This window comes from Limanda limanda, chromosome 4, assembly GCF_963576545.1.
Source record: "Limanda limanda chromosome 4, fLimLim1.1, whole genome shotgun sequence".
In the NCBI taxonomy this organism is placed as follows: Eukaryota; Metazoa; Chordata; class Actinopteri; order Pleuronectiformes; family Pleuronectidae; genus Limanda; species Limanda limanda.
Window position 1 is genome coordinate 10,997,521 of NC_083639.1, and position 23,671 is coordinate 11,021,191.

A 23,671-nucleotide genomic window follows, 5' to 3' on the forward strand; every position below is an offset into this window, starting at 1 on the left:
TTCCTCCCATCGTACAATAAACATTGAGGTCCCACTGCTGCACATGCTCGACCAATTGCAGAGCAGACTTCAACCAAACCTACCAAAAACATGGACACTCAAACAGACATCAATGTGTACATGTGTACAATCAAATCAGTTAATTTCTGGATATTTCAAAGTTCTATAAAAACACTTTGCTCAATAAGTTCTGAGTCAGACTGAAGGCTCTTATATACTTCTACGTATCCGTTTCTCGGAGAGGGCTCAGCGGGAGACGAAGAGTCTTTTTGATTTTTACTTCTCCGACCACTGTACGTCGAATAAAATTCACCGCCAAACCCATAGGTGGCGCAACGGAAGTCGAGCTCAGAGAAGCCTACCCCAATTATCGGAAGAAGAAGTCCACTTGTGTTTATATTTCTCTGTCAGCCTGCCTCCCACACACTGAACCATGGCAACTAACAGAACTAAATAAAGTGACACCCAGCGGGTCAAGATGCTGATGTTATCGTTTCTTAGCGCAGCGGTTCCCCGGTCTTGTTTCCGAACTGTGTTGCTTATTCCACAGCTTGTAGCTAGGAGCTACACGGAGCTAGCTCTCCTCCCAGCTAGCTTCCCCCCCAGCTTCCACACACAGTCAGCAGGGACTCCCGACACTAACTACTACCCAGTGTTTGCTTCTAACCTGGCGGTATTATAGAAACAGTGTCATGATAGAAGTGGAATTAAAGTCGTGACGGCGGGGTTATGCACTGTTACCACCGCAGTTAGCATGGTTGCTAGCCCGCTAGCCTATCCTGCTAGCGCCGTTTTGAAAGCTCGTTCTAACCGTGTGTGACCGTGCACACATGCCCTCAGTGCTCGAACAAGCCACCGTCAGCCGGACAACTCCGCTGGCTTAACACACACGTCACATTAATCGTAGAATCGTAGTTGTGTATGTGTTTATTGTGAATCAGGAAGTTACAGGTCCGGAAATGACGTCGAACAGAAATGACGTCGTACGGAAATGACGACATACGGAAATTATGTCGTTTGCGGACCAATCACAGCCAAGAGCTGTCCGTGGGCTCTCCGACACAACACGGAGAGTTTAGAAAAATCAGAGGTGTACGAAAAGCTGTCCGAAGCGCTCGGAGAGGGCGTTTCACGACGGATAGGGCGGTCTTATCTGTCCGTTTTACAAAATACGCTCAAGCATAAATTGGCCTTGATAGCCTACACCTGTGTTCAGGACCTCTCTGACTACCTACATACTGGAAATTAAACATGTTTACTGTATAGATTAAGTAAAGTGCAGCATTTCAACTGTGGAATATATAATTTCGGGATACTTCAAAGTACTGTAAAAACACTTTTTTTAAATAGTGGTGAGTGAGTAGATAATGAGTGGATTTTCGTTTTTCGGTGAACTATCCCTTTCAACATTTCTTATCTGGCAAATAAAAAAAAAAAAAAAAAAAAAACAACCATGGGATCCTCCGTTTTATTTTGTGGGTTCTTCTCATAGACTGTATATATAAAGGTTCCTCTCCGATGCCTGCCTCCACATGTCTCCTTCTTTGATAATCGATAATCGAGTTCTTCTCAAGTCAATTCAGTTCTGTTTCCTCAATCCCCTCCCACGTCAGCAGCTGTGACGTAGCTGCGGCTGCTACACTTTCACTTTCACCTAACAGGAAGAAGCTTCGTGAGCAGTATAAGTCCGGACAGGGTAAGTCTTATGTAATTTACCTACGTTAAACGTTTAATCCGTTCTAATTTAACACACCGCGACACAACCACACGTCGAGTGGAGTTCAGAGTCAAGTTTTAAAGTTAGTTGACAATCTGTAAGTGTCTGCTTTCATCTGTTCGAACTCAAAGGGAAACCAGGCGTACAATCTCAACATGTTCAGAATAAAGGATTGTTTATACACAATAAGTGTTGATATGATGTGTTAATTCTGGCCTGTCTCTGGATGTGTGTGTGTGTGTGTGTGTGTGTGTGTGTGTGTGTGTGTGTGTGTGTGTGTGTGTGTGTGTGTGTGTGTGTGTGTGTGTGTGTGTGTGTGTGTGTGTGTGTGTGCGTGTGCGTGTGCGTGTGTGTCTGCGTGTGCGACTCACGGTCCCTGTGTGTTCCAGGAAGAAGACTCTCAACATGGCAGCCCTCGACCCTGAAGAGTCGATGGATACAGTGGGTTTGAATCTGATCCATTCAAGTGTTTATTCTCTCATTTGATCTGTTCTTATATCCTGTCTTCCCTCTCATTTGGTTCAGGATGAAGTAGACGGGGGCTTTGTGAAACTTTCTACACCTGCTGATGTGGTGGGTGTCAGACTGTGTGTGTGTGTATGTGTGTGTGTGTGTGTGCTTAGGTGTGTTCGATTTTTAAAGTCATAACAAAGAACCAAACAGGGTGGATAGAGAATCCAGGTGGCGCTGCAGCAGGCCTGTGTGTGTGTGGAGTTGAAAGTGAAAGCATGACAGTTTGTAGGATAGATTATCACCACTACTCCCAACAGAACTACAGCCTGTCGCTTCATGCCGTGTGAAAACGTCTATTTTTCAGAATTAATGTAGAAAATATGTGCATTTGAGTTGAAATGTAAAAAGCATGTTGATTTTCTTACCTCAAGTTTTATATATTTGGCTGTATTTGTGGTTTTTCTATATTTTTTATAATGAAGTTTATAGAGAAACTGTAAAATGTAAGACTCTTCTTCGTCATAATAAATTGATGATGACTTATTTGGAGCCATCACCAAATTTTGTATTCTCTAACGTCGGTATCGACCTCCAAAAATATGTCCAAATATGCCATTTTCAAATTCTTATGATAAACAAATGTAATTGAAGCTTGATGTTTTACAGTTGATCATAAACTTTATTATAAATAACCATTAAAAAACCCAAATACAACCAAATGTATAGAAGTTGAATTAAGAAAATTAACATGCTTGTTTTTTCTATGAAATTAAGGTTTTCATACAGGCAAACATAAATACAGGCTCAGATATATCTGTCAAAGGCTTGATTTTATCTCTCAGTTTTGATATTTGTTCAGGCTCTTATACAAACGGATGAGTTTTTTCTAATGTGAAACTGCACATGGTGTTCATTTTGGTTATAGTATTGTCTTAATATGTATATAAAATATTTAAATATTCTAAATGTTTTCTAAAATGTTGTAAAAAAGTTATTTTTCAAACTTTTCTGAGCTGAAAGATGAGGAGGATTCTTCTTGACGCAACGATGACAGTAATGATATCATGTCTTTAGGTGATGATGACTGAATCACAGAGCAAAGATGAAGAAGTTCAAGTCGTTCTCTCCATCAAGTGGGAGGAAGATTTCGCACCAGGACAATATAAATTGGAACTGACCAAAGTTTTTCAGACTTGGGTCCACAATAACAAGATTGACGTGGTAATCGAGGTTGAAGAAGCCTCTGACTCTGAAGCTACGATAAAGATAAATCCTGCTACAGGTGCAGTATGACTGAGTTTCTAAGATCAAATTAGCTCTCACAACCTAACATATTATATTAACTCCAATATCATACACTTCAAGCAGACTGGGTTAATATTGTATTTTTTCTGATTCAGTTGTTTTCTTTTATTTCATTAGGAGGCAACTCCATTTGCGCCGATCTTCGTTCTTTAGTCCTGAAAAAGCTGCGTGAAGCAAAGGGACAAACGCTGATCAACAAAAACAAGAAAATAGTCACTCTATTGTCAATGTGTCCTCCAGAGACACAAGAACCACAAAATGCTCCAACCCCTCCTTCAGCATTTGTGCCAGACCCACAACATGTATGTATGTGTAGTTAATGAAGTGAAACAATTCTTTTTACCATATTAAACATTGTGTTTTTATCCAGGAGCCAGGGCAACAGCAGGGACAAAGGGAGTTAAGCCGCCCAGTTGCAGATTCTGCAGCTGAAGAGGAGACATACACTTGTAAAATCCCAGTTGCCGCGTACTTCTATATGAACCACATCTACAAGGAGAAAATCGATCGTATAGAGGCAGAGAATGGAGTCAAAATTGCGGCACAAGTGATGGTAAATATTAAACAACACAAGGAAAACGGAGACCCACGCAAAGCTATGTCTGAGATCAGAAACCTCGTCCAGAAATCCATCACTGAATCCGACGGCTTTGGCATCACTCTCGAGTTACTGGCCCGGGAAGTCTTCCAGAAAGACGAGAACAAGGTTGTGCTTACGCTGTCCTCTGAAGAAATGACTGAAAGTGGGCCAGGCCAAAGTCAAGATGCCATCAGCAAGTCTCTCGATATGATACAGAAAACCTCAACTAACACCAAACCTTCTTTTGGAGAGCCTACACAGTCGTCTTCTGAGAAACCACAGACGATTGGCATGAGCATCAACGACCCGCTTGTCTACGCAGGACTAAACATTGAGGAGAGCGTCTGGAGTCTGATGAATACCTCCTACAACGAGCAAGTAGCTAAGCTGAAAGCTAAGTTTAATGTGGGCTTTAAAGAATCAGGCATCGGTCAAGGACAAGTGAACATCAAAGCTCTCTACAGAAGATCTGAACCAAACAAATCAATGGAGAGCCATGCTATCAGGGCTCTCCTTCGTCTGTACCAGAAGATCGGCACATCCCCCGTGGGGTTAACCAAACGCAATGGATTCAACAGCTCTGTCAAGACAAATGACTCTCAGCCAGAGGGGGCGTCCGGTGGAGCTGTATCAAAAGGGCCGCCAGGATACAGCAGGGGCTACACTGAAGAACCCACTGGAGGGACAGTGGCTGTAAGAGAAGAAGACGCAAAATGCCCCATATGCTTTGATGAGTTCACCCATAAGATCCAGCTGAAGTGTACACATCAGTTTTGTAAGGCTTGCCTGGATGAAGCAAAGAAGAATACAGGGCCAATATGTCCTGTGTGTAGAGATGTCTTTGATGTGGTAGAGGGAGACCAACCGCCTGGTACCATGACCTGGAGGATCATGAGGTTCTCCCTCGATGGATTCCCACATCATCACACTATAGTCATCACCTATGATATTCCAAGTGGGAAACAGACGGTAAAAACCTTCAAATAAATGAGTTGATTTTGTATGCATGTGTGTTAATCGAACGATGATGATGTCCATAACGTCTACCTCTTATTGTCCCTCCTTTGCAGGGAAGACATCCCAATCCTGGAAAATATTACTCTTCTATTCAAAGAGACGCATATCTGCCGGACAACGATGAAGGCAGAGAAGTGCTGCAGCTGTTGGATCGAGCATTTAAGCAGAAGCTCATTTTCACTGTTGGGACGTCCAGAACTACTGGGCAGGATAACCAGGTGACCTGGAACGACATTCACCACAAAACCTCCACGTCAGGGGGACCACAGAGGTACAGTAGTCAAATCTCTTCTTTTTTTGTATACTCTCCCAGTGTCCAGTCTTAAGCCAGTTTTCCGACATGAACTCTGCAGAATATCGGTACATGTGTGTGTTTTATTCACGGCACATCAACACCGGTGTCGGAGTTTATCTGGAGGTTATCTGGAGTTCAGTGCATGTCTGAAAGCATCTTAATGAACTACTGTGTTGACCCTTGTACATTCTCTTTCCACAGGTTTGCTTATCCTGATCCTGGTTACCTGAGCAGAGTGAGAGACGAGCTGAAGGCTAAAGGCATCAAGTGAACTCTGTAGTAGACGCAGGTCTTAATTCAACATACAGGAAGTCCTTCAGAAATCAAGATGATTAATTGATTGATTTACGATTATCTAAAAACAATATTTCGGGTGAGGCACATTATTATATTATATGCTGTTTATTGTAGTTTCTCCCAATAATCATACAGGGTTCCTTTTAGATTTAATGGACATTGTTCATTGCTTAAGATTGAATTGTTTAGCAGCCTCATATCTGTACGTTTTAAATATAATTTTCTTTGAAGGAATAAACAGTGTAAGAATGAACCTTGAATGTAATCATTTAATTTGATGTGCACATATAATCTGATTTATTGTTCACCTAAGACTTGATTAAACTACGATTAAAGTATTGCACACTGACTCATCGCTGTATTCTTCTGTTTATCAGCACAGGATGTGAACATGATGCATAATATACACTTGTTTTCTCAAATTTTCCAATTTTTATTTAGTCTGTTAAGTGCACAAATACAGCAGTAAATAATAATCTTTATTAATCATATTAATCTTTGTGAAAATCACTGCCACGATCTTTAGTACGGACAGATTACTGAGCGGGGTGACTTTTATGACTCTCACTTTGTACTATGACATGCAAAGTCCAGTAAATCTGTGCGTGTGTGAACTCTGTGTAGTTAATGTTTAAGCGCGGATTGATTATTCCAAAAGGAGGTCATGTCCGATGTTGTTTTTATGTCCAATGCACTAACCACACCAAGGCAATAAAAAACAAATATGTGCAAGTGTACTTTGCAATTAAAATAATTCTGATTCTGATGTTTTCACCCATGTCCCTTTTTTTGTGGTTTATCAGCAGAAATACACAAAAACAACTGAATAGATTTGTGTGACACTTGGGGGAAGGATGCAGTGTGGGTCAGGGAAGAGCCCAGTCAAACTACTTGCTTTATCCAAGGTTTTTTATCTTCCGTTTTTGGAATATTTTGAGGTTCAAGCGTTTTTATACATTTTCACAGTCAGTCACACCGGAGAATAATTCATGGAACGTGATGGAAATAATCAGAAATGATATCTATTAGTGTTTGACATTGAATTTTAGGAGACTGTCAGGCCTTGGCAGAGGAATGTGTTTTATCAATATTCTATTTCCTTAAAAATTTAATTTGGTATATGTTATCATATTTATATATATATAAAAAAAAAATACACCAGGCTGTGAACAAAACACACTAACTTGTTTTCTGTACAATTTTCAAAATTTTATTTATAACAATCTGTTATTTAGTTTGTAAAGTACTCCAGCAAAAATTAAACATTATTCTCTTTACAGAAGAAAGTCTGAGCCTCCATGCATCGTGTACTATAAAAGCTATGTGTCATTTTTCATTAAAAAAAAAGGACTAAACAAAGGAAAATAATTCTGAAAATGCATGTATGATTTAGCAAAAATTTTCTTTAGGTAAAATGATTGTACTTCTCTCTCAATTAAAGACAAAACATATACAACAGCATAAAATAACACTTGCTGACAGGTAAGCAAAATAAAAAGTTGTTATTGTAGTTACATTAACGATCGGTGTTACTGTTCACATGCATTAAGATATGGCCGACACATTTTCTGACAGAAGCAGCATTTTTGGGGCAGAGGCTGAGTGTAAGGATGTGTCAGAGCAACCAGAATGGTAGCATTAGCAGCAGCAGAGCAGAGCATGAGCGATCAGACAATGCTCATTTCAAAACAGAGATGCTGAGGACCCAATGAACGAATGCAAGTAAGACTAAGTCTTTACAAAACTGTGGTCAAACAGACTTTGATCCTCTAAAGGTAGAAAGATAAATCTACGCACAAAGCCAGACGGACACTATCCGTTTGTTATTTTTACAAAGTAATGGACTGGAGGAGTAGATAAGCAAAATACTGATTCTCAATCAAGGTTTTCCAACAATTTCTACAGAACCTTTTCCTTCTGGAGGGAGACCCTGGAACAAACAGGTTGTAAGTCTCGGCGCTATGGCCTCCCCCGGCTAACTCCACTCCCACGAGGGCATCCATCCTTTTTGTCTCTTTACATCTGTGATCTCCATCCTCCACTTTGCCTGGAATGTTTAACCTGTGACCAACTTCATCATTCTCCATAAATCGCACATCAAAACGCAGCTCCCCCTCTTGTTTCATCAACACGGGAGCTCCAACTGTCGTACAATGTGATTAAAAAACAAACATACCTGCTTTACATCTCACGGTATGAAGCCCACAGTTTACACTTTACTGTAAAACATGATATTCTGTGCAAGGAAGACAACACAATCATTTAATGAGCATTGTTCTCTGAGAAAAAAAAAGAGTGTTGTGGAAATACTGTAGTTGCCATCTGGTACTGACATTTTACATGTGCTATACACAAACGGTGCGATCACAAATCTGTCTCACCACCTCGCAGAGAAAACTCAGCGAGACAAACACATGTACCGATTTAGAAAACTTTGAGTTTTGCCTTTTCCCGCTCAAAGTCGACACAAACAACAAACAGTTGGCACTGGTGAAATGGAACAATGTTTTTTTCTTTTCTATACAATTCATACAAAAATAAAAAGTTAAAATTGCTTCAATGATAGCATCTTTTCTTCAGATTTCCATGTTTCCATTTCATTTTGCACAGAGGTAGTGGCTATTTAGGTAAAGGGAAAGGGACAAAGTGTAAATTAAAAATCTCTCATAGAAAATGTGACTCATTGTTGACCAGAGGAATTTCAAAAGAACAAAATATAATACTGCAATCACATACAAAAGTAGTCCTTCATTTTTGTACATTTTATACAGTGTTCACACGTTTTTATCAATTTTCTCTCTCACTCTTTTTTATCAATTTTTTTGTTTCGTTTTTCTTTAAAAGGCAAGAAGAGGGGTGTGTTTGGAATGGCATGATCCAGGCCGATTGACAGTCTATGACAGCGGGTCCACGAGGGGCTCCTCATCCCCAGGTGAGAGCAACTCCTTCTTCTCGTCTGTGCTGGCCAGAGAGTTGCGGCTGTTGTTGCCCCCCATGTACAGAGTGGCATATACTGGGTTTGTGAAGTTAGTGGGCTGAAAATAATCAGAAATCATCCGTTAGTTCTCGCAAAACTTGCAGGTTATAGTATGTGGGTACACAGTATATACACATATATACAGTGATGGGATTTATTTGGTGCTTTGCTTCTGTTAAATGTTTGAATGTACTTTCTTCCCCACTGTTTATATAAATGTACATGTTTCTCTACCTTGTCCGGGTCCAGCGTGAAGTCTGCGTCTAGCAGCTCCCCGGCGTCATCATCAGGCTCGCCCTCATAGATCTTGTAGGCAGGGTTTCCGATCTCAACATTCATGGCACCGTTGGTCATCCTCTGGTGCTGGAAGCCCTTTGCCCTGCAGGAAATATTAAGGGCACAGTCACACCTTTGTTTCTTATTTAAACGTATAGGAGCCTTAACAGGGCAAGCAGGGACACAGCCACATTACAGAGGGAGGGACGAGGCATTGCATGGCTCTCACCACCACCCAGGCTCAGGGAGCTAAGCAACAGCACAGACACCTACACAAACCCAGCATTCATGTAGCCCAGGACAGACCCAGACCCAGTGAGCCTGGGACTGTTCATAGTTCATCCAATCCTCGACATTATAAACATTTGCATCTACCTCTGAGTAAATGCTGGACATTTCAAACTGCATTTTCCAATCTGAGCTTGGAAGAATGCGGTTGCACTGTCCCACGTCTCAACTCTGAGAGACACTACCACGATACAACCCAACGCACAGTACAGCACAACGTGGCACAAAATGATGGACACCAGTATGAGAGAGATCTGCAGCACAGACAGATCTATTCAATGCGTCTTTTTAATAGATCTGCCCTGGAGCTGCTCAGAGGAGGGCAATTCATATATAAAAAAAAAAAAAAGAAAGAGAAACTGCGGGAGCAGGACGAGCTGCAGCTCCCATGAACATCAGAGAGAATGACGCGACATTCACCACAGGAGCAAACACTGAACAGCAACCAAGACTCATGAGTGAGAGAACGACAGAGAGCATCAGAGAGAGCATCAGAGAGAGAGAGAGAGAGAGAGGGAGAGAGAGAGAGCATCAGAGAGAGAGAGAGAGAGAGAGAGAGAGAGAGAGAGAGAGCGTTAGGGCAGGATGCAAAACTGAAAGTTGGCATGGAGGGAAAAGTGTAACCCTGGCAACCGTTACCGCAAGCGTCTGGAGCCGGTTTTGCCGGGCCGGCTAGACCTGAGGAGCAGAGGAGATGCCATTACAGAGAGGAGAGGAAAGTTGCGGATCGAGGAAAGGAAAGAGGGAAGTAAGAGAGGGAGGGAAAGAGGGGCTGCAAAAAGAAGTCAGCATGGACTCCTTATGTGTGTGTTTGTGTGTTACTCACCCTCTCATCCTCCTCCTGTACCAGAACAATGCTCCTCCAGCCAGCAGCACCAGCAGCAACAGGAGCAGCACAGGGATCACTATGGAGGCTGTGCCTACACACACACACACAAACACACACACAAACACACACACACACACACACACACACACACACACACACACACACACACACACACACACACACACACACACACACAGACACAGACACAGACACAGACACACACACACACACACACACACACACACACACACACACACACACACACTGTTACGGACAGTGTTCTGTATGTCCTGTATGTATACATGTGTTGTGTTCTGTCTTGTGTTGTTGTTTTGTTCCCAAGTCCTTATAGACTGGTGATGCCTCCAGTGACTGGAAGGGGGAGCTCTCGGGCAGGACGTGCCAGTGAAGTGGCCAGAAGAAGTATCATGGCCGCTCATCTCACCTGCATCCAATCTTCCAATCACCCCACCTGTGACAGATCTCTCGTCAACCCTTCCCCTTTAAATAGTCCTGTGTTTGTTTTGTTGGCGAGAGGAGGCTTTTGTGGTGAGCTGTGTCAGAGCGCTGATTGTTTTGTTTGGTCCTGATGTTTGCTGGTGTCTTGAGTGAGTTTTTACCAGTAGTTTAAGTTGTAGCAGCCTACTTTTGTTTTGTCTTTTGTCTTTGTTTACTTTGTTTGTTGTGCGCACAGGGACTACAAGGACAGGTAAGATACTCCGGGGTTTACATATCACACTCACGTAGGTTTACTGTTTGTTAAAACCTCAGGTTAGAGTGAGCACCACCCGCTGTACTTTTGGGTGCTAAGCACCTGTAAAGGGGGGGGGGAATTTCTTTGTGTTCTTTTTCTTTGGTGCCACTGTTAGTCCTTGTTGATCCCTGTGTTGCTTTGTCTAAATAAATACTGTCTTTATCTTATATCTGGTCTTGTGTTTTGTGTGATTGCACCCTCACTTATTCAGACCTGTTGCATTTATGTTATGTCCAGCTACGAGCCACCAGGGGGCGTAGCACACACACGGTGCATGAAGAACTGACTAAGTCATCCTCAATCGTATAAAAACAACCCCAAAAAACAGCAGTGTCGACTTACGTCCGCCCGACCCTGAGCCGGTGTCAGTGTGGGCCACCGCCTCACAGCGATGCCCCCCCCAGCCTGGTGAACATCTACACACACAAGAGAGGAAATAGAGAAGTGTGTGTGAGTGGTTACACTCAACAGTGAAGTGAAACACAGGTGAACACAGTCGGCTCCTGACCTGCACTCCGGGAGGCGAGTGACGGGGTTGATGGAGCACTGGCCGTTCGCACAGTACTCGTTAGTATCACATGTGTAGCAGCTGGGCTGGACTCTGCCGTTCGTGCAGCTATTGGAGATGAAATAATGAATGAAAAGAAATGGGAGCTACGATGAGAAACACGAGGAAACTCTGCATGTGTGCGTCTTATTGTTGGTGTCTGTCCAGTTTTCTTACCGGCAGGCAAACTCCCCTGTGGAAGCAAAGCTGCTGCCGGGGATGCACTCGCCGTCACGACAGTAGTGACACTTGTCGATTTCACACGTGCCGCCGGTGAACTGGGGCAGGCAGCGGCAGTGCTTGGCGCCGTTTTCACTCAGTAGACATGTGCCTTTGTTCAGGCAGTGGCCTTCACAGCTTCCTGTTCACACACAGACACACACATATGAATACAGAGGTGCTTACCAGCCAAAGTGCAATCATTAGGGTTAAGTTTAGTTTGTTGATTTCAGCGTGATCCAAATGTACAGTTTTACAAAAGAAACATCATGCATTCACCTGCAGCTTTCATATAAATAACAACATGGCCTACCCTATCTTTTGACTTGCTTTCTTTTCATAAATCAGTTTTACATAAATCACTAGGCATCATCATATCATTAGCAGTTATTTCGCAATAACTTCATACAGTTTCAGGATTTTTCCTTTCACATTTTCTTTAACTAAATATACAAATATTTATATGTATATATTATTAATCTAGACTTCAACAATTTCAATTCATATACAGAAATACACATCTTCTTCAATGTTGTTTTATGAAATAATACTTCTTTCCATGACCCTTGTTATTTGATATGAAGGTAACCTGTTTTTTCACAGTCATTTCTAACCTGACACATAACCAATAATATTTTGAAGTCAATAAAATCTTTAAGTTGCACCACACGCATATGATTAAGATTAACATTGCAATTACGACTTCAGTGATGTATTGCTTATTGGTCAGAGGAAACATGTGACCATCAGCCTCCTCTACGGTCTGGGAACACTCACTGTACTGGCACTGGTCGCCCAAGAAGTCCTCGGGACACCGGCAGGTCGGCTGGTTTCCGGCACTGACTGTGCAGTTGCCTTCATTCTTACAATAATCCTTACATGTGTGCAGGTTACAGTTTGGCCCTGTGAAGCCTGTCGGGCATCGACAAGTAGGAGAACCTGGGGAAGGACGGAAATAAAGAGGGATGAAGAGAAGGGAAACAGAGAAAGAACAGAAACATTAACATTGCCCACAAAACCATGTTTCAGACACAGACTCACATTGCCTTGTTTAATGACAATGTTCTTGTTTACTGCTCTCGTGGACAAAGCAACAACACAAAATGCTATAACCAGCTTGCAATGTCCAGATCTCACCTGTAGGGGAAGGTGTGCATGTGCCTCCATTCTTGCAGTAGTCTCTACACTGGTCGATCTCACAGCGATCGCCTCCATAGTTCGGCTGACAGCGACACTTTGCTTGCTTGTGGGCGTTCAGGAAACAGCTGCCACCGTTCATACACTGGACCAGGCAGGGACCACTAGGAGGAGCTGTAGAGTATGAGGAGAGTTTTTCAGTAACGATTTAAATCTCAGTGTCTGTGTTTGTGTTGTTGTAGGTGTGAATGTGTTCCCTCACAGATAGGAGACAGGGTGGGAGTGGGCAGCTCCACACATGTGCCGTTGTCCAGGGTGCGTCCGTTGGGACACGTGCAGACGGGACCACTGGGGTTCAGCAGACACAGCCACTCACATTTCTTCCTGTCGCACGGGTTTGCAACTGACACACAGATAATCAGAATTAGAAATCAGGATAATTAACCGTGTTTGCTTTAGCGTTGATGTTCAGGGTTTTGTGTTTTTTGCTTTTAACTCACTCTCAGGTTGTTTGTAGCTGTGGTACAAAACTATATCTGTGGCATGATTCATCCCAGTTGTCAGGTTCTCGATGGGACCTTTGCCGAATTTATTCACTCGGAAGACGTAGTTGTTTATGTACGTGACGCCGTAGACGTAGTCTTCAAACACGTCGATGCTAAAGGGATGACGGACGTCTGTGTAGGAGACACATGACATTTCGTCAGAGACCTGACTGATAAAGACTGATCATTATTATGGATTAAAGCTCAAGCTGTGCCGCTGTGAGCAGGTGCCACTCAACTGTTCTTGATGCTGTTTGCTGCCACAACTGCGTCGCTGCCGTTCAACCTCACGCTGCAGATCTGGGAGAGTTTGGCATCGGCCCAGTACAGACGCTCGTTGAAGTAGTCCACCGCCAGACCTGTACAAACAGTAGAATGTTTGAGTATGGATTAAAACAAAGAAAATCACACTTCCTACTTCAGCAAGTTACACATGATAAAGGGTTAAGAGATATCCTATACAACTTTTCCCACAGAACTCATTCAATCTATGTTGGAAGTCGGGCACACGAACTTCGCTCTCACGCACAACAGATTCCGAGGTACAGAGATTAAGGAAAAATTCAAGTTCGCGTGAGAGAGAGAGAGAGAGAGAGAACTGAATGGCATGGCATGTGCACTGAAACCATGAGGTCCGAATGTCTGCGTGGACGGAAACAAATTTATGTACAATGCAGCAATGGAGCATAACGCCAATCTCTTATGTTATCATGAGGAGGTTAAAACAATGTTTGTTCATTATGAAACTGAGAAGGGACAGATTCCAATAAATATATAATGAATATACGCCACAGTCTAGATAATTAATAAGAAGAAGCACTGATGTATGAGTGTGGGTTTTACCCGTCGGCCACTGGATGTTTTCCTCCACCAGCGTCTCTCTCATGGTTCCGTCCATAGCAGCTGTTTCAATCTTGGGGTGGTTCCCCCAGTCTGCCCAGTACATTTTCCTAATGGACAAAATGTAAGTGCTCCATTCATCACTGCTGCCATCACAATCAAATCTCTGCATTTGCATTCTTGTGGATCATTTTTCATCTCATTTAACTGCAGCCCATCTCACCCTCTCTGGGGGTCGACCACAATGGCATAGGGCTCATCGATCATCCCAGAGATGAGGGTTTTGCGGTGGTGCGCCCCACTTATCTGGGCCACTTCGATTACATCTCTGCCAGAGTCAGTCCAGTACAAGTTCCCTGCCACCCAGTCCACAGCGATGCCACGTGGCATCTTCAGATCAGGGATCTACACACAGAGACGTAGAGGCTGATGTGAGAATCCAGAATATTGGTCTCACTTTTGCCAAATTGTTTATATATTTGAAATTATATGCATACAACAGCACACACACTGTATGCACTTACCTCCAGGTGGGTGATACTGGAGTCAGTTTGCCGTCGGTTACGGTTGTTATTAAGGGAGGAGGAGGTAGAAGGCAAATCATAAGAAGAAATACGCCCTGTGTGCCAGTTGGTCCAGTAAATGCGGTTGGTCTTGACGTGCAGGTCCATGGCATCAATGCGCACATTGGCGTCGCCCTGGAAGATCTGCTCGTAGCGCCAGTTTGGCATCGAAGGGTCCAGGCTGCGGATCTCATTGTCATCAGCGATGTAGAGCACTTGTCTTGGAACTGGGGAAGCACAGGAGTTCAAGTCAGGCAAACAGATCGTTGCGGTAGAGCACAGGTGTGACAAATAAAGGCGGGAAAACAACATTCAGTGCACCCAGTGTTCTCAAATGAACTTGGAGAGCTCACAAATGTAATGTAGAAATACTCACTGTCGGCCTTGCAGGTGTCATTGATTCTGGTGAAGTACTTGTGGCAGCTGCACTTGTACGAACCCTTGGTGTTGTTGCACATGTGGGAACACACTCCGAACTGCTTGCACTCGTTGTTATCTGCGCAACAACCCCAAGGCCACACGACACACACATTACACTAAACTGTAGCCGCAACACAACGGTTTTAAAGAATGAAGCTGTAGCAGAGAGAAAACTTTACCTTCACATCTGTTCCTTCCCTTGGGCAGGAAGCCAGGTTTGCAGGAGCAGAACGAGTCGCTGCCGTTCACCACACAGTGAGCTTCATCTCCGTCTCCGCACACTGTTCTGTTACTGCTACAGTCATTCAGCACCGTGCCTGGAGGTGTGGGGGGGGGGGGGGGGGGGCACCAGGGAACTGATTATCACGCACACTGAACACTCTCATTAGGACAAATATGACATGACACACACAGTAGTGGTGGGAATTGGCAAAAATGTGACGATTCAATAGTATTTCGATATTTGGGCCACGATTCAATAGTATTGCGATTCTTAACATATTGCGATACAGCAAGTATAGCGATTCGATTCTGCGATATATTGTGATTCATGTCCCCGATATTATTCAAAGGCATTACAAAAAATGAGGAAAATAAGACTGCTCAACTCACTTGTCAGAATTAATTCTGTGAACAACATTGTCTTCTACACATTAACTGAAGTGCAAAAACTTTGTCCTTGAACATTCAGGACACAGGACCTTTGTAATCATTTTCTGAATCGGAGACCTCTCACATGAACACTGAGCTCCCAGCACATAACTTAAAATTATTTAAATACAATACAGTAACATAAAGCAGACATAATAGAGTAACATAAACCTGAGAATAATCATATAAATAAGAGTAACTTAGAGCTTCAATCTAATTGAGAAAAATAGACAAAAATGTGTACTGCTAGAGTCCAGTCGGCTGCAAGGTCATGACCCAAAATGTTAAATTCATTTGGGAATATTGGCTTTTTTGTTCAGAAAAAAATATAAGTTGGTCAACATGCTCAGATGTTAAAGTGCTCCTCTCGGCCGTTACTATATCTCCTGCAGTGGAGAAAACCCTTTCAGCAGACACACAATGCTCAGGTATCTTTTAAACTCTGAAACTCTCCTCGTCATGGTTTGCCAGCCAGGGGCTGTTACATATATAATTAAATATTGCAAAAATTGGAAATAAGGTATTAAATAAATAAAAAAAAAAATTGCAATACTTTGTGCTACTGTATCGATATAAATCGTGTGCGCAAAATATCGCGATACTGAACAGAATCGATTTTTTCCCCCACCACTAACACACAGGGCACCTTTCTTGTTGCAGTTGACTTCATCGGAGCCGTAGTCCTCGCAGTCGTTGAAGTAGTTGCAGCGCAGGACGGAGCTGATGCAGCGTCCAGTGGAGCACTGGAACTCGTCCTTCTGACACACTGGTGTGGACGGCAGCACTGGAGGAGTCACAGGATTGGTTATCACCCTGGTTTGGTGCAATGTGCAAAAATCCTCCCAAATGCTTAGAACTTGAAACAAGATGAACAAAACTCACAGCAGTTAAGTTCATCACTGTCGTCCCCACAGTTGTTGACTCCATCACAGCGTTTGGATATCGGCAGACACACCCGGTCGTTGTGGCAGCGAAACTGCCTCGTGGGCGGACACTGGAATTTAACTAAAGAGAGAAATATGACACAAGTGAAGAGAAGAGTCTAAACTACCAGAGTATGAAATGGTGGATGTGAAATCCCAGTGATTCTCACCACACTCCTCTGGCTTCTCATCAGAGTTGTCTCCGCAGTCATCCTCTCCGTCGCACTTCCAGCCCAGAGGCTTACACAGGGTGTTGTTGCACTGGAACTCATCCTGGGGGCAGTATCTACCCACTAAATAACGAAGGTAAAAAAGATGAGGAGAGGGAAATGACCTATACATCATATCAGCATCCACATTTTCTGCATTATGTTCCACTAAACACCCAGGAGAAAAATAAGTGTGTGTTTATTACCGCCACTGTCACACTTCTCCTCGTCACTGCGGTCCAAGCAGTCAGGATCCGCGTCACAGCGCCAGCGGATGGGGATGCAATGGCCGTTTTTGCACTGGAACTGATCACTGTCACACTTCACATCACAGCCGTTCTGAAAAGAGAGAATCACAGTATTTTCATTCTCATTTTCACGAGTAGCGGATCTCTGATGTTGAAGTTGAAAGCAGAAACGCAATCAGGAAGAAAACTGTTGTGTGATACCTCGTCCGAGCCATCAGCACAATCGTGGTCCCCGTCGCACTTCCAGCGCCCGGCAATGCAGCGGCCATTCGTGCAGGAAAACTCGCTCTCCGAACATTTGCGAGGCACTGAGGACAGAGAGGAGGAAGCTCAGAAGGGTGAGAGGAGATCACTCAGGAAGGGAGTAAGGGGCAAGGAGCAAGGAGAGGAAAAGAGAAGAGAAAAAGTGGGAATAGAGCTGACTGCTAAAAAACTGCTAAAAAAACAGGGTGGTTTTTGCACAGGACGTACATGAATAAAATAAATCAGGTTATTCAAATCACAAGGTTGACTCATGGGGAACAGAGGTGGGGATGGTACAACGTCGGTGGCAGCGGTGGGAAGAGAGAAGAAAAGACAAGCCGGGGGGGCACACAGAGGACGGGGGTGAAACCGTGAAAACACCTACCTCTGGCTCACAGCAACGGGCCAGTGTGAAATGCAAAATAGACATGACATGATGTGAGATGTGCAATGGTCACAGCACTAATCAAGTGAAACGAAAAGAAAGTCTCCACCATGCCTGCAGCTGAGTCACAGACACACACACAGTCACAGGTGATGTTTACCATCTGAAGTCTGCTTTACAGAAGAGCTCATCATAATAGTTGCTTTTCATACAGACAGTGAGTTGATGTCGTGACACGTGTGAGTGAGCAGTCCCTCTGCAACAATAAGGAACATTTAAAAAAGAACGTACCACACTTGTCTTCATCCGAGTTGTCACCACAGTCGTTGTCGTAGTCACACTGCCAGCGGCCCGGCACGCAGCGGTTGTTCTTGCAGCGGAACTGGTACGGCTCGCACGTCCGCTCATCTGTGCACCACACAGACGGAAACTAGAGTTATCGCCTTGTGGTTGTATGCCTCAGTCAACCACTGCAGTTTCAGTCTATACATCATTTTCTATCGATAACTCATGACCCTTGAAAACTAAAATCGAATCAGTGCATCTATGAGTCCAAGTGTTGCAGGTTTGGCCTGCCCCTTTAAGAAATGTTGTTGTTGTGTGTGACGTAGTGCCCCTAGGGATTGTGGGTAGGGCGCTCAAGTTGTGGGATTACGAGAAGTAGCAGAGCACCTAGCTTGATGAAAGTGTGACTCGTGTACGAAGAGCAAATTAAAGAGAGCGGCGGTGTTGAAAGCTACGAAAACGTCTCCTCCTCCTTAACAAACTGGTCCGGACGGCTGGTTACCGGCCAGACAACGAGCCTAGAGGAACAGTGAGCTCCCAACCACGGTTGTGGAGCCGAGATACTGAGCCAGGAAAGGTAACACAAGTGACAACTGTCACTTTGACCTTACAACACCCAAATTCAATCAGTAAATCCCAGAGTCTAAATGAACAAATTTGAAACGATTCTCTTGAAGTTTTACGAAAAAGCCTTCACAAAGCAAAAAAAGGGATTTGTGAGGTCAACTCGACATTGCCCTTTTATCACCGAAATCTAATCAGGTCATCTTGGAGTCCAAGAGAACTTTTGTACCAAATTTAGAGAAATTCTCTCAAGGCTCTCCTGAGTTTTTACATTCACAAGATAAAAAACTTGTTTTGTACGGTCGCAGTGACCTTGATGTTTGATCAACAAATTCTTATCAGCTAATCCGTGAGTCCGAGTAAATATTTGTACCAAATGAAGGCATTTTTCGAGATATCGTCTTTACAAGAACGGGACAGAAGGACGACCTGAGAACACAATGCCTCCGGCCACTGGCTGTCGACGGCATAGAAGCATAAAATTAGAACCGGGCTGTATTTCTTTATTAAACTCGATATCTTCTCCATGACAGCCTTTATCTCCTTTTCCGTCTAACTCTCTCCTTACCACACTCTTCCTTGGGTTCATCGGAAGCGTCTCCGCAGTCGTCCTCTCCGTCACACTTCCAGCGAGCCGGGATGCAGCGTCCCGAGTCCTTACAGCGGAACTCATCCACGCCACACGTCATTTGGGCTGCGGCAGAGAGGAGTTAATTGATTAGACCTGTTAAAAGTAGATTAGACTAGACTTCGGGGGCTGCGGCTGCGGCTCAGGAGATAAGGTGGGCTGTCCATGAAGCAGAAGGTCGGCTCGATCCCCGGCTCCTCCAGTCTGCAGAATTGTCCTCGGGCTAAACATTGAGCCCTATATTGCCCCTGACGGCAAAGTGAGAATGAGAGAAAAAGCCTGTGTATAGAAGCTCTTATATAGTGACTATAGGTAATAAAGTGCTATGTTTTGGGACATAGGACAAGATGGAGAAAAGAAGATCGAATTCACCTTCCATTTACACAGGGATACAAGATTATAATGTTAGATAACAAATAGATAAACGTGGTATGAAGAATGTTGGTCAGCTCAGCCAAATAATAATGATGATAAAGTGGATGTTGATGCTGTTTTCCTATTAAATTACAAACCCCAGTGCAACATTTTCAACATTAAGATTTTATCTGACGTTCACTGGCTCCCATCCATATAATTCATCAGCTTCCATTAGGAGACAGTGATGCTCTGCACTGCCGAGCTATTTGTTAAGCAGAGGTGTTGTTTGGTTAAGTTGTATCAAATTGTGTCTTACTGCAGTTGGCCGGCTCATCAGATCCGTCCACACAGTCGTTGTCCCTGTCACACACCCACACCCGTGGGATGCAGCGCTTGGTGATGGCGCACTGGAACTGGTTGGGAGCGCACGTCACTTCAGCTGCACAAGAGACAGACAGATTAGGTCCCTTACTCCAGAACACTAAATGAAATTTAATACTTTTCACAAATCAAAAAGACCTCAACAGTAAAGTCCTGTAGAGTCAAAATTATCACATCACATGGTTTCCTACAGCTTTCCAATGAAAAGGTGCTCCGAGGTTAATTGTGACCTCAGAGTAGCACAAAGGTTCAGGTCATGTAATCTCCCTCTGTGGAGGATGGATGTGTTCAGTGAAGGGCCGAGGGGTGTTGCTGAAGGAAAAGTCAAAATGAAGAGAGATCCTTCGGGGAGCTTGAAAATCTTCAGCAATTTCCTACCTGTGCATTCGATTTTTTAATACACTGTAAAATAATTGGAAAAAAGGGGTTTAGAAATGAGAGGGGAAAGGTCTTGGCCGAAAATACGGCGGTGGTACCAGACCCAGGGTAGACACCCATGGAGTCAGGCACAGCTCAACTTACAGTGATCATTTTGGGTCTTTTCATAATTGTTTGGATCAAAGGTTTCTCCTCTCTGTGTCTCTATCATTTGCAGGAAAAGCTCCTGGTCATTACTGTCATTATTATTTCAGTGCTATGGTCAGCAAAACTGTGTCTGGTGGTTTCCTACAGCTTGTTTCAATAGTTAAGTTTATATTTATTTTCCGTGGCCCATTACAGGCTGTGAGCTGGGTTGTTCATCCTTAGACTCAACCAGGGCGACATGAGAGGAAGACTTACGACAGTCTTTCTCATCCTCTCCCTCTCCACAGTTGTCCTGTCCATTGCAGCGGAAGATGCCCGGGATGCAGCGACTGGGGTGGGAGCATTTAAACTGGCTGGGCAGGCACACATGGATATCTAGAAACACAAGAACAAAGAATATAGGTTATCACGGGAACACCGAAGAAAAATACTTCAAATCTGTTGGTGCATGTAGAAATTGTGTACCGCAGTTGGCCTCATCCGAGTTGTCTTGGCAGTCGTTGTCTCCATCACAGATATAAGCTGGGTTGGTGCAGATGCCGGTGCCACATTGGAACTGGCCTGGTCTGCATTTAAACTCAGCTGCAGTATGGGGGGGGGGAAAGCTGCACATTATTCATCAGAACAAACAAAACATTGTACCCTGACTAGGGTTGCAAAGGGGCGGAAAGTTTCCGGTAAAGTTAAGCTCGGGAATTTTGAAAAAAAAAGAAAAAAGAAGCAAATTAAACGCTGAGCATTCAAAACATCATTCAAAACTCTATTTTAAAGATGTATGGAATGAAGCACACGCTGCACATTGAATTTCAACCCTCCGATGTGCATTCTTCCATCACATGCACAGATAACTCCCAGCATCCTTCACTCTACAGCAGGGCTATTGAGGCCTGCTGTAGTGTGCAGGACTATTCAGGTAAGTTTCGATGATATTACTGGGGAAAACATATTAGCATGCTGATTGAGGATTGTTCATCTGTTCATCTAGCCTATTTCCATTCATTTATCCATCAATTGTAAAATATGAGTACAGATGATTCCAATTGTTTAGCTAAATATTTATATCTCTGGCATTGCATTAGTGTTTTTTTACAAACTTTTTTCTCATCTTATTCTACAGAACAATGCCACGTGCACTATCTCATGTGTGGAGACATTTCACCCCAAACAATGTAGAAGGAAAGGCTGTGAACATTTGCAAATACTGTGCAAAGACCTATGTTAAGAATGACACAAAGATGCAGAAGCATATAGTCAAGTGCCCAAAGTTTCCTCATGGCTCAAATCAGCCTATGACAAAACAAAATGTTTATATTTATGTCTGTATATGACAAGGTAAATACAGTTAGTATAAATTACCCACAACATTTCCAGTTTATTCCCGTTAATTCCCATGGAAAGTTTCCAAGTTTGAATATTCCCGAAATTTTGCAACCCTAACCCTGACACTGAATCCACAGGAAATTGCCCATCACTCACGGCATTCTGCAGGCTCGTCTGAGCGGTCGCCACAGTCGTCTTCAGTGTCGCACTTCCACCAAAACGGAATGCATTTGTCATTTTTGCAAACAAACTGAGGGGCACAGAGGAGAGGAGTGATTTGCGTTTTTCAGATTATCAACAGGTTGAATGTGAAAGCCGATAACCTCCAGGCAGCTCACCTGACTTGCAGTGCAGTTGGACAAGCACTGTTTGCCGTCGGCTGCCAGGTAGAAGTTAGTGGGGCAGGCGCACTTGAAGCCCCCCCCAGGTGAGAGCAAACACAGGTTGCTGCAGCCTCCGTTGTCCGATTGGCACGGGTGGCCGGCCACTGGAGAGCAGAGCACGTGCACACGAGTGGAGTTAAGAGCGGATCACATGACAAGGGGTAAAGATTTCACTCGTTGTTATGAAATGGTTTTACCTTCAGGCTGGCGGTATGGGTGGAAAATGTGAACGTCCATAGGCCTGTGTAAGGTGCTGATCAGCATAGTCTTGTTGATTCCCAGCGTCTTATGAGCTCTGTTGATGGACTTGGTCTCCCAGTCCGTCCAGTAGATGTACTCCTCAAACAGGGTCATGGCAAAGATGTGGGGAATATCCTGAGTCAAAACTGCAGAGGCACAAAGACAAATGAGCTGCTGGTAATGACTGGAAAGAGACCAAACCAAACACTCTCCTCTGTGTGTGTGTGTGTTTGTGTGTGTGTGTTACCTATGTGTCTGTTGGTTCCATCCAGGCTGGCAAATGCAATGTAGTCCTCCCGAGCATCAGCCCAGTAGATGCGGTCGTTGATGAAGTCCAGCGTGAGGCCGTTGGGCCATGTGATCTTATCCTCCACGATCACAGACCTGTTGGTGCCGTCCATCCCGATCCTCCCGATGTGAGGGCTGTCCCCCCAGTCCGACCAGTACAAATACCTGTCAGGGACGTGAGGTGTTATTTAGATTTACTGGCAAAACAAAAATTGAACGGAGGATTATGATGCTTGTTCAGTTTTTTCTCTATCCTCTAGTTTGTTACATATATTTTTTTGTATGTAAAACAATGCAAAGCCAAAAAAAACCTTAAATCAGGGTTTTACTTTTTAACTATTTTATCAGGAAATTATGGAAGCGTATTGCAATCACTTAAAAAAAAAAAAAAGCCTTGGGTAAAAAAAAAAAAATTCGAAAAACAGGATTATTCCTGACATCACACTCGTTTATTTTCCTTCACACTTTTCTCTATCGATAGAACCCCTTTCCGTTAGAACCCCTTTCAAAACAAGAGTCCTAACCACCCATATGAGCTTATAACAGGAACTACACATCAATCTTCTATAATAAAGCCACTAACGGGACAAAAATAAAAACTATCCTCTACCTATCTGTAGCATATCCCCCGAAAGATGGTCGAGACTTTCAACTGATGTTTTCAGGTTTATTTGACGCTACGTCTATGGACACTATACGTCACTTTCAAAATAAAAGCATGGAAAAAAATTTGAGCGAAAAACTGGATTTTTATCCTGGAAAAACAGGAAAAAAAAAAGTTCGAAAAACAGGATTTTTATCTCGGAACTTTTTTTTTTTTACCCACAGCTTTTTTTATTTTTTCAAGTGAATGCAATACGCTTCCGTAGGAAATACAGCATTTTAAGGTCAATCGAATACACTACATGGAATTGACAATGAAATAGGCAGTTCAACTTTCTAACTTTCAGCTGACCAACATCTTCAAAAGCCACATCACTCT

The 23,671-nt window shown here is 43.4% G+C and overlaps 2 protein-coding genes across 2 annotated transcripts in view; one reads left to right on the forward strand and one right to left on the reverse strand.

Moving 5' to 3' along the window:
* The first annotated feature begins 1,571 nt into the window (after positions 1–1,571).
* On the forward strand, positions 1,572–6,430 carry LOC132999407 (uncharacterized). The gene is made up of 8 exons (XM_061069074.1): positions 1,572–1,696; positions 2,107–2,158; positions 2,243–2,290; positions 3,245–3,452; positions 3,593–3,777; positions 3,846–5,024; positions 5,126–5,343; positions 5,569–6,430. Exons 2-8 carry the CDS (start codon positions 2,123–2,125, stop codon positions 5,636–5,638), a joined length of 1,944 nt encoding a protein of 647 aa, XP_060925057.1. The 5' UTR covers positions 1,572–1,696; positions 2,107–2,122; the 3' UTR covers positions 5,639–6,430.
* A 464-nt stretch (positions 6,431–6,894) lies between these two features.
* LOC132999547 (low-density lipoprotein receptor-related protein 1-like) overlaps positions 6,895–23,671 on the reverse strand; it is a 112,769-nt gene continuing 95,992 nt past the window's right edge. Inside the window, exons 60-89 of the mRNA XM_061069240.1 lie at positions 22,649–22,854; positions 22,359–22,547; positions 22,117–22,265; positions 21,935–22,028; positions 20,924–21,040; positions 20,714–20,833; positions 19,869–19,991; positions 19,136–19,261; positions 18,010–18,126; positions 17,292–17,398; positions 17,049–17,181; positions 16,804–16,926; positions 16,593–16,715; positions 16,357–16,494; positions 15,239–15,376; positions 15,016–15,135; positions 14,601–14,866; positions 14,300–14,481; positions 14,080–14,186; positions 13,476–13,595; positions 13,192–13,368; positions 12,954–13,094; positions 12,692–12,865; positions 12,332–12,493; positions 11,513–11,696; positions 11,297–11,404; positions 11,131–11,204; positions 10,032–10,125; positions 8,876–9,020; positions 6,895–8,699 (exon numbers count right to left, since the gene is read on the reverse strand). Of these exons, the coding sequence (XP_060925223.1) occupies positions 8,559–8,699; positions 8,876–9,020; positions 10,032–10,125; positions 11,131–11,204; positions 11,297–11,404; positions 11,513–11,696; positions 12,332–12,493; positions 12,692–12,865; positions 12,954–13,094; positions 13,192–13,368; positions 13,476–13,595; positions 14,080–14,186; positions 14,300–14,481; positions 14,601–14,866; positions 15,016–15,135; positions 15,239–15,376; positions 16,357–16,494; positions 16,593–16,715; positions 16,804–16,926; positions 17,049–17,181; positions 17,292–17,398; positions 18,010–18,126; positions 19,136–19,261; positions 19,869–19,991; positions 20,714–20,833; positions 20,924–21,040; positions 21,935–22,028; positions 22,117–22,265; positions 22,359–22,547; positions 22,649–22,854 (4,198 nt within the window). The 3' untranslated portion in view covers positions 6,895–8,558. The remainder of the gene's footprint in view (positions 8,700–8,875; positions 9,021–10,031; positions 10,126–11,130; positions 11,205–11,296; positions 11,405–11,512; positions 11,697–12,331; positions 12,494–12,691; positions 12,866–12,953; positions 13,095–13,191; positions 13,369–13,475; positions 13,596–14,079; positions 14,187–14,299; positions 14,482–14,600; positions 14,867–15,015; positions 15,136–15,238; positions 15,377–16,356; positions 16,495–16,592; positions 16,716–16,803; positions 16,927–17,048; positions 17,182–17,291; positions 17,399–18,009; positions 18,127–19,135; positions 19,262–19,868; positions 19,992–20,713; positions 20,834–20,923; positions 21,041–21,934; positions 22,029–22,116; positions 22,266–22,358; positions 22,548–22,648; positions 22,855–23,671) is intronic.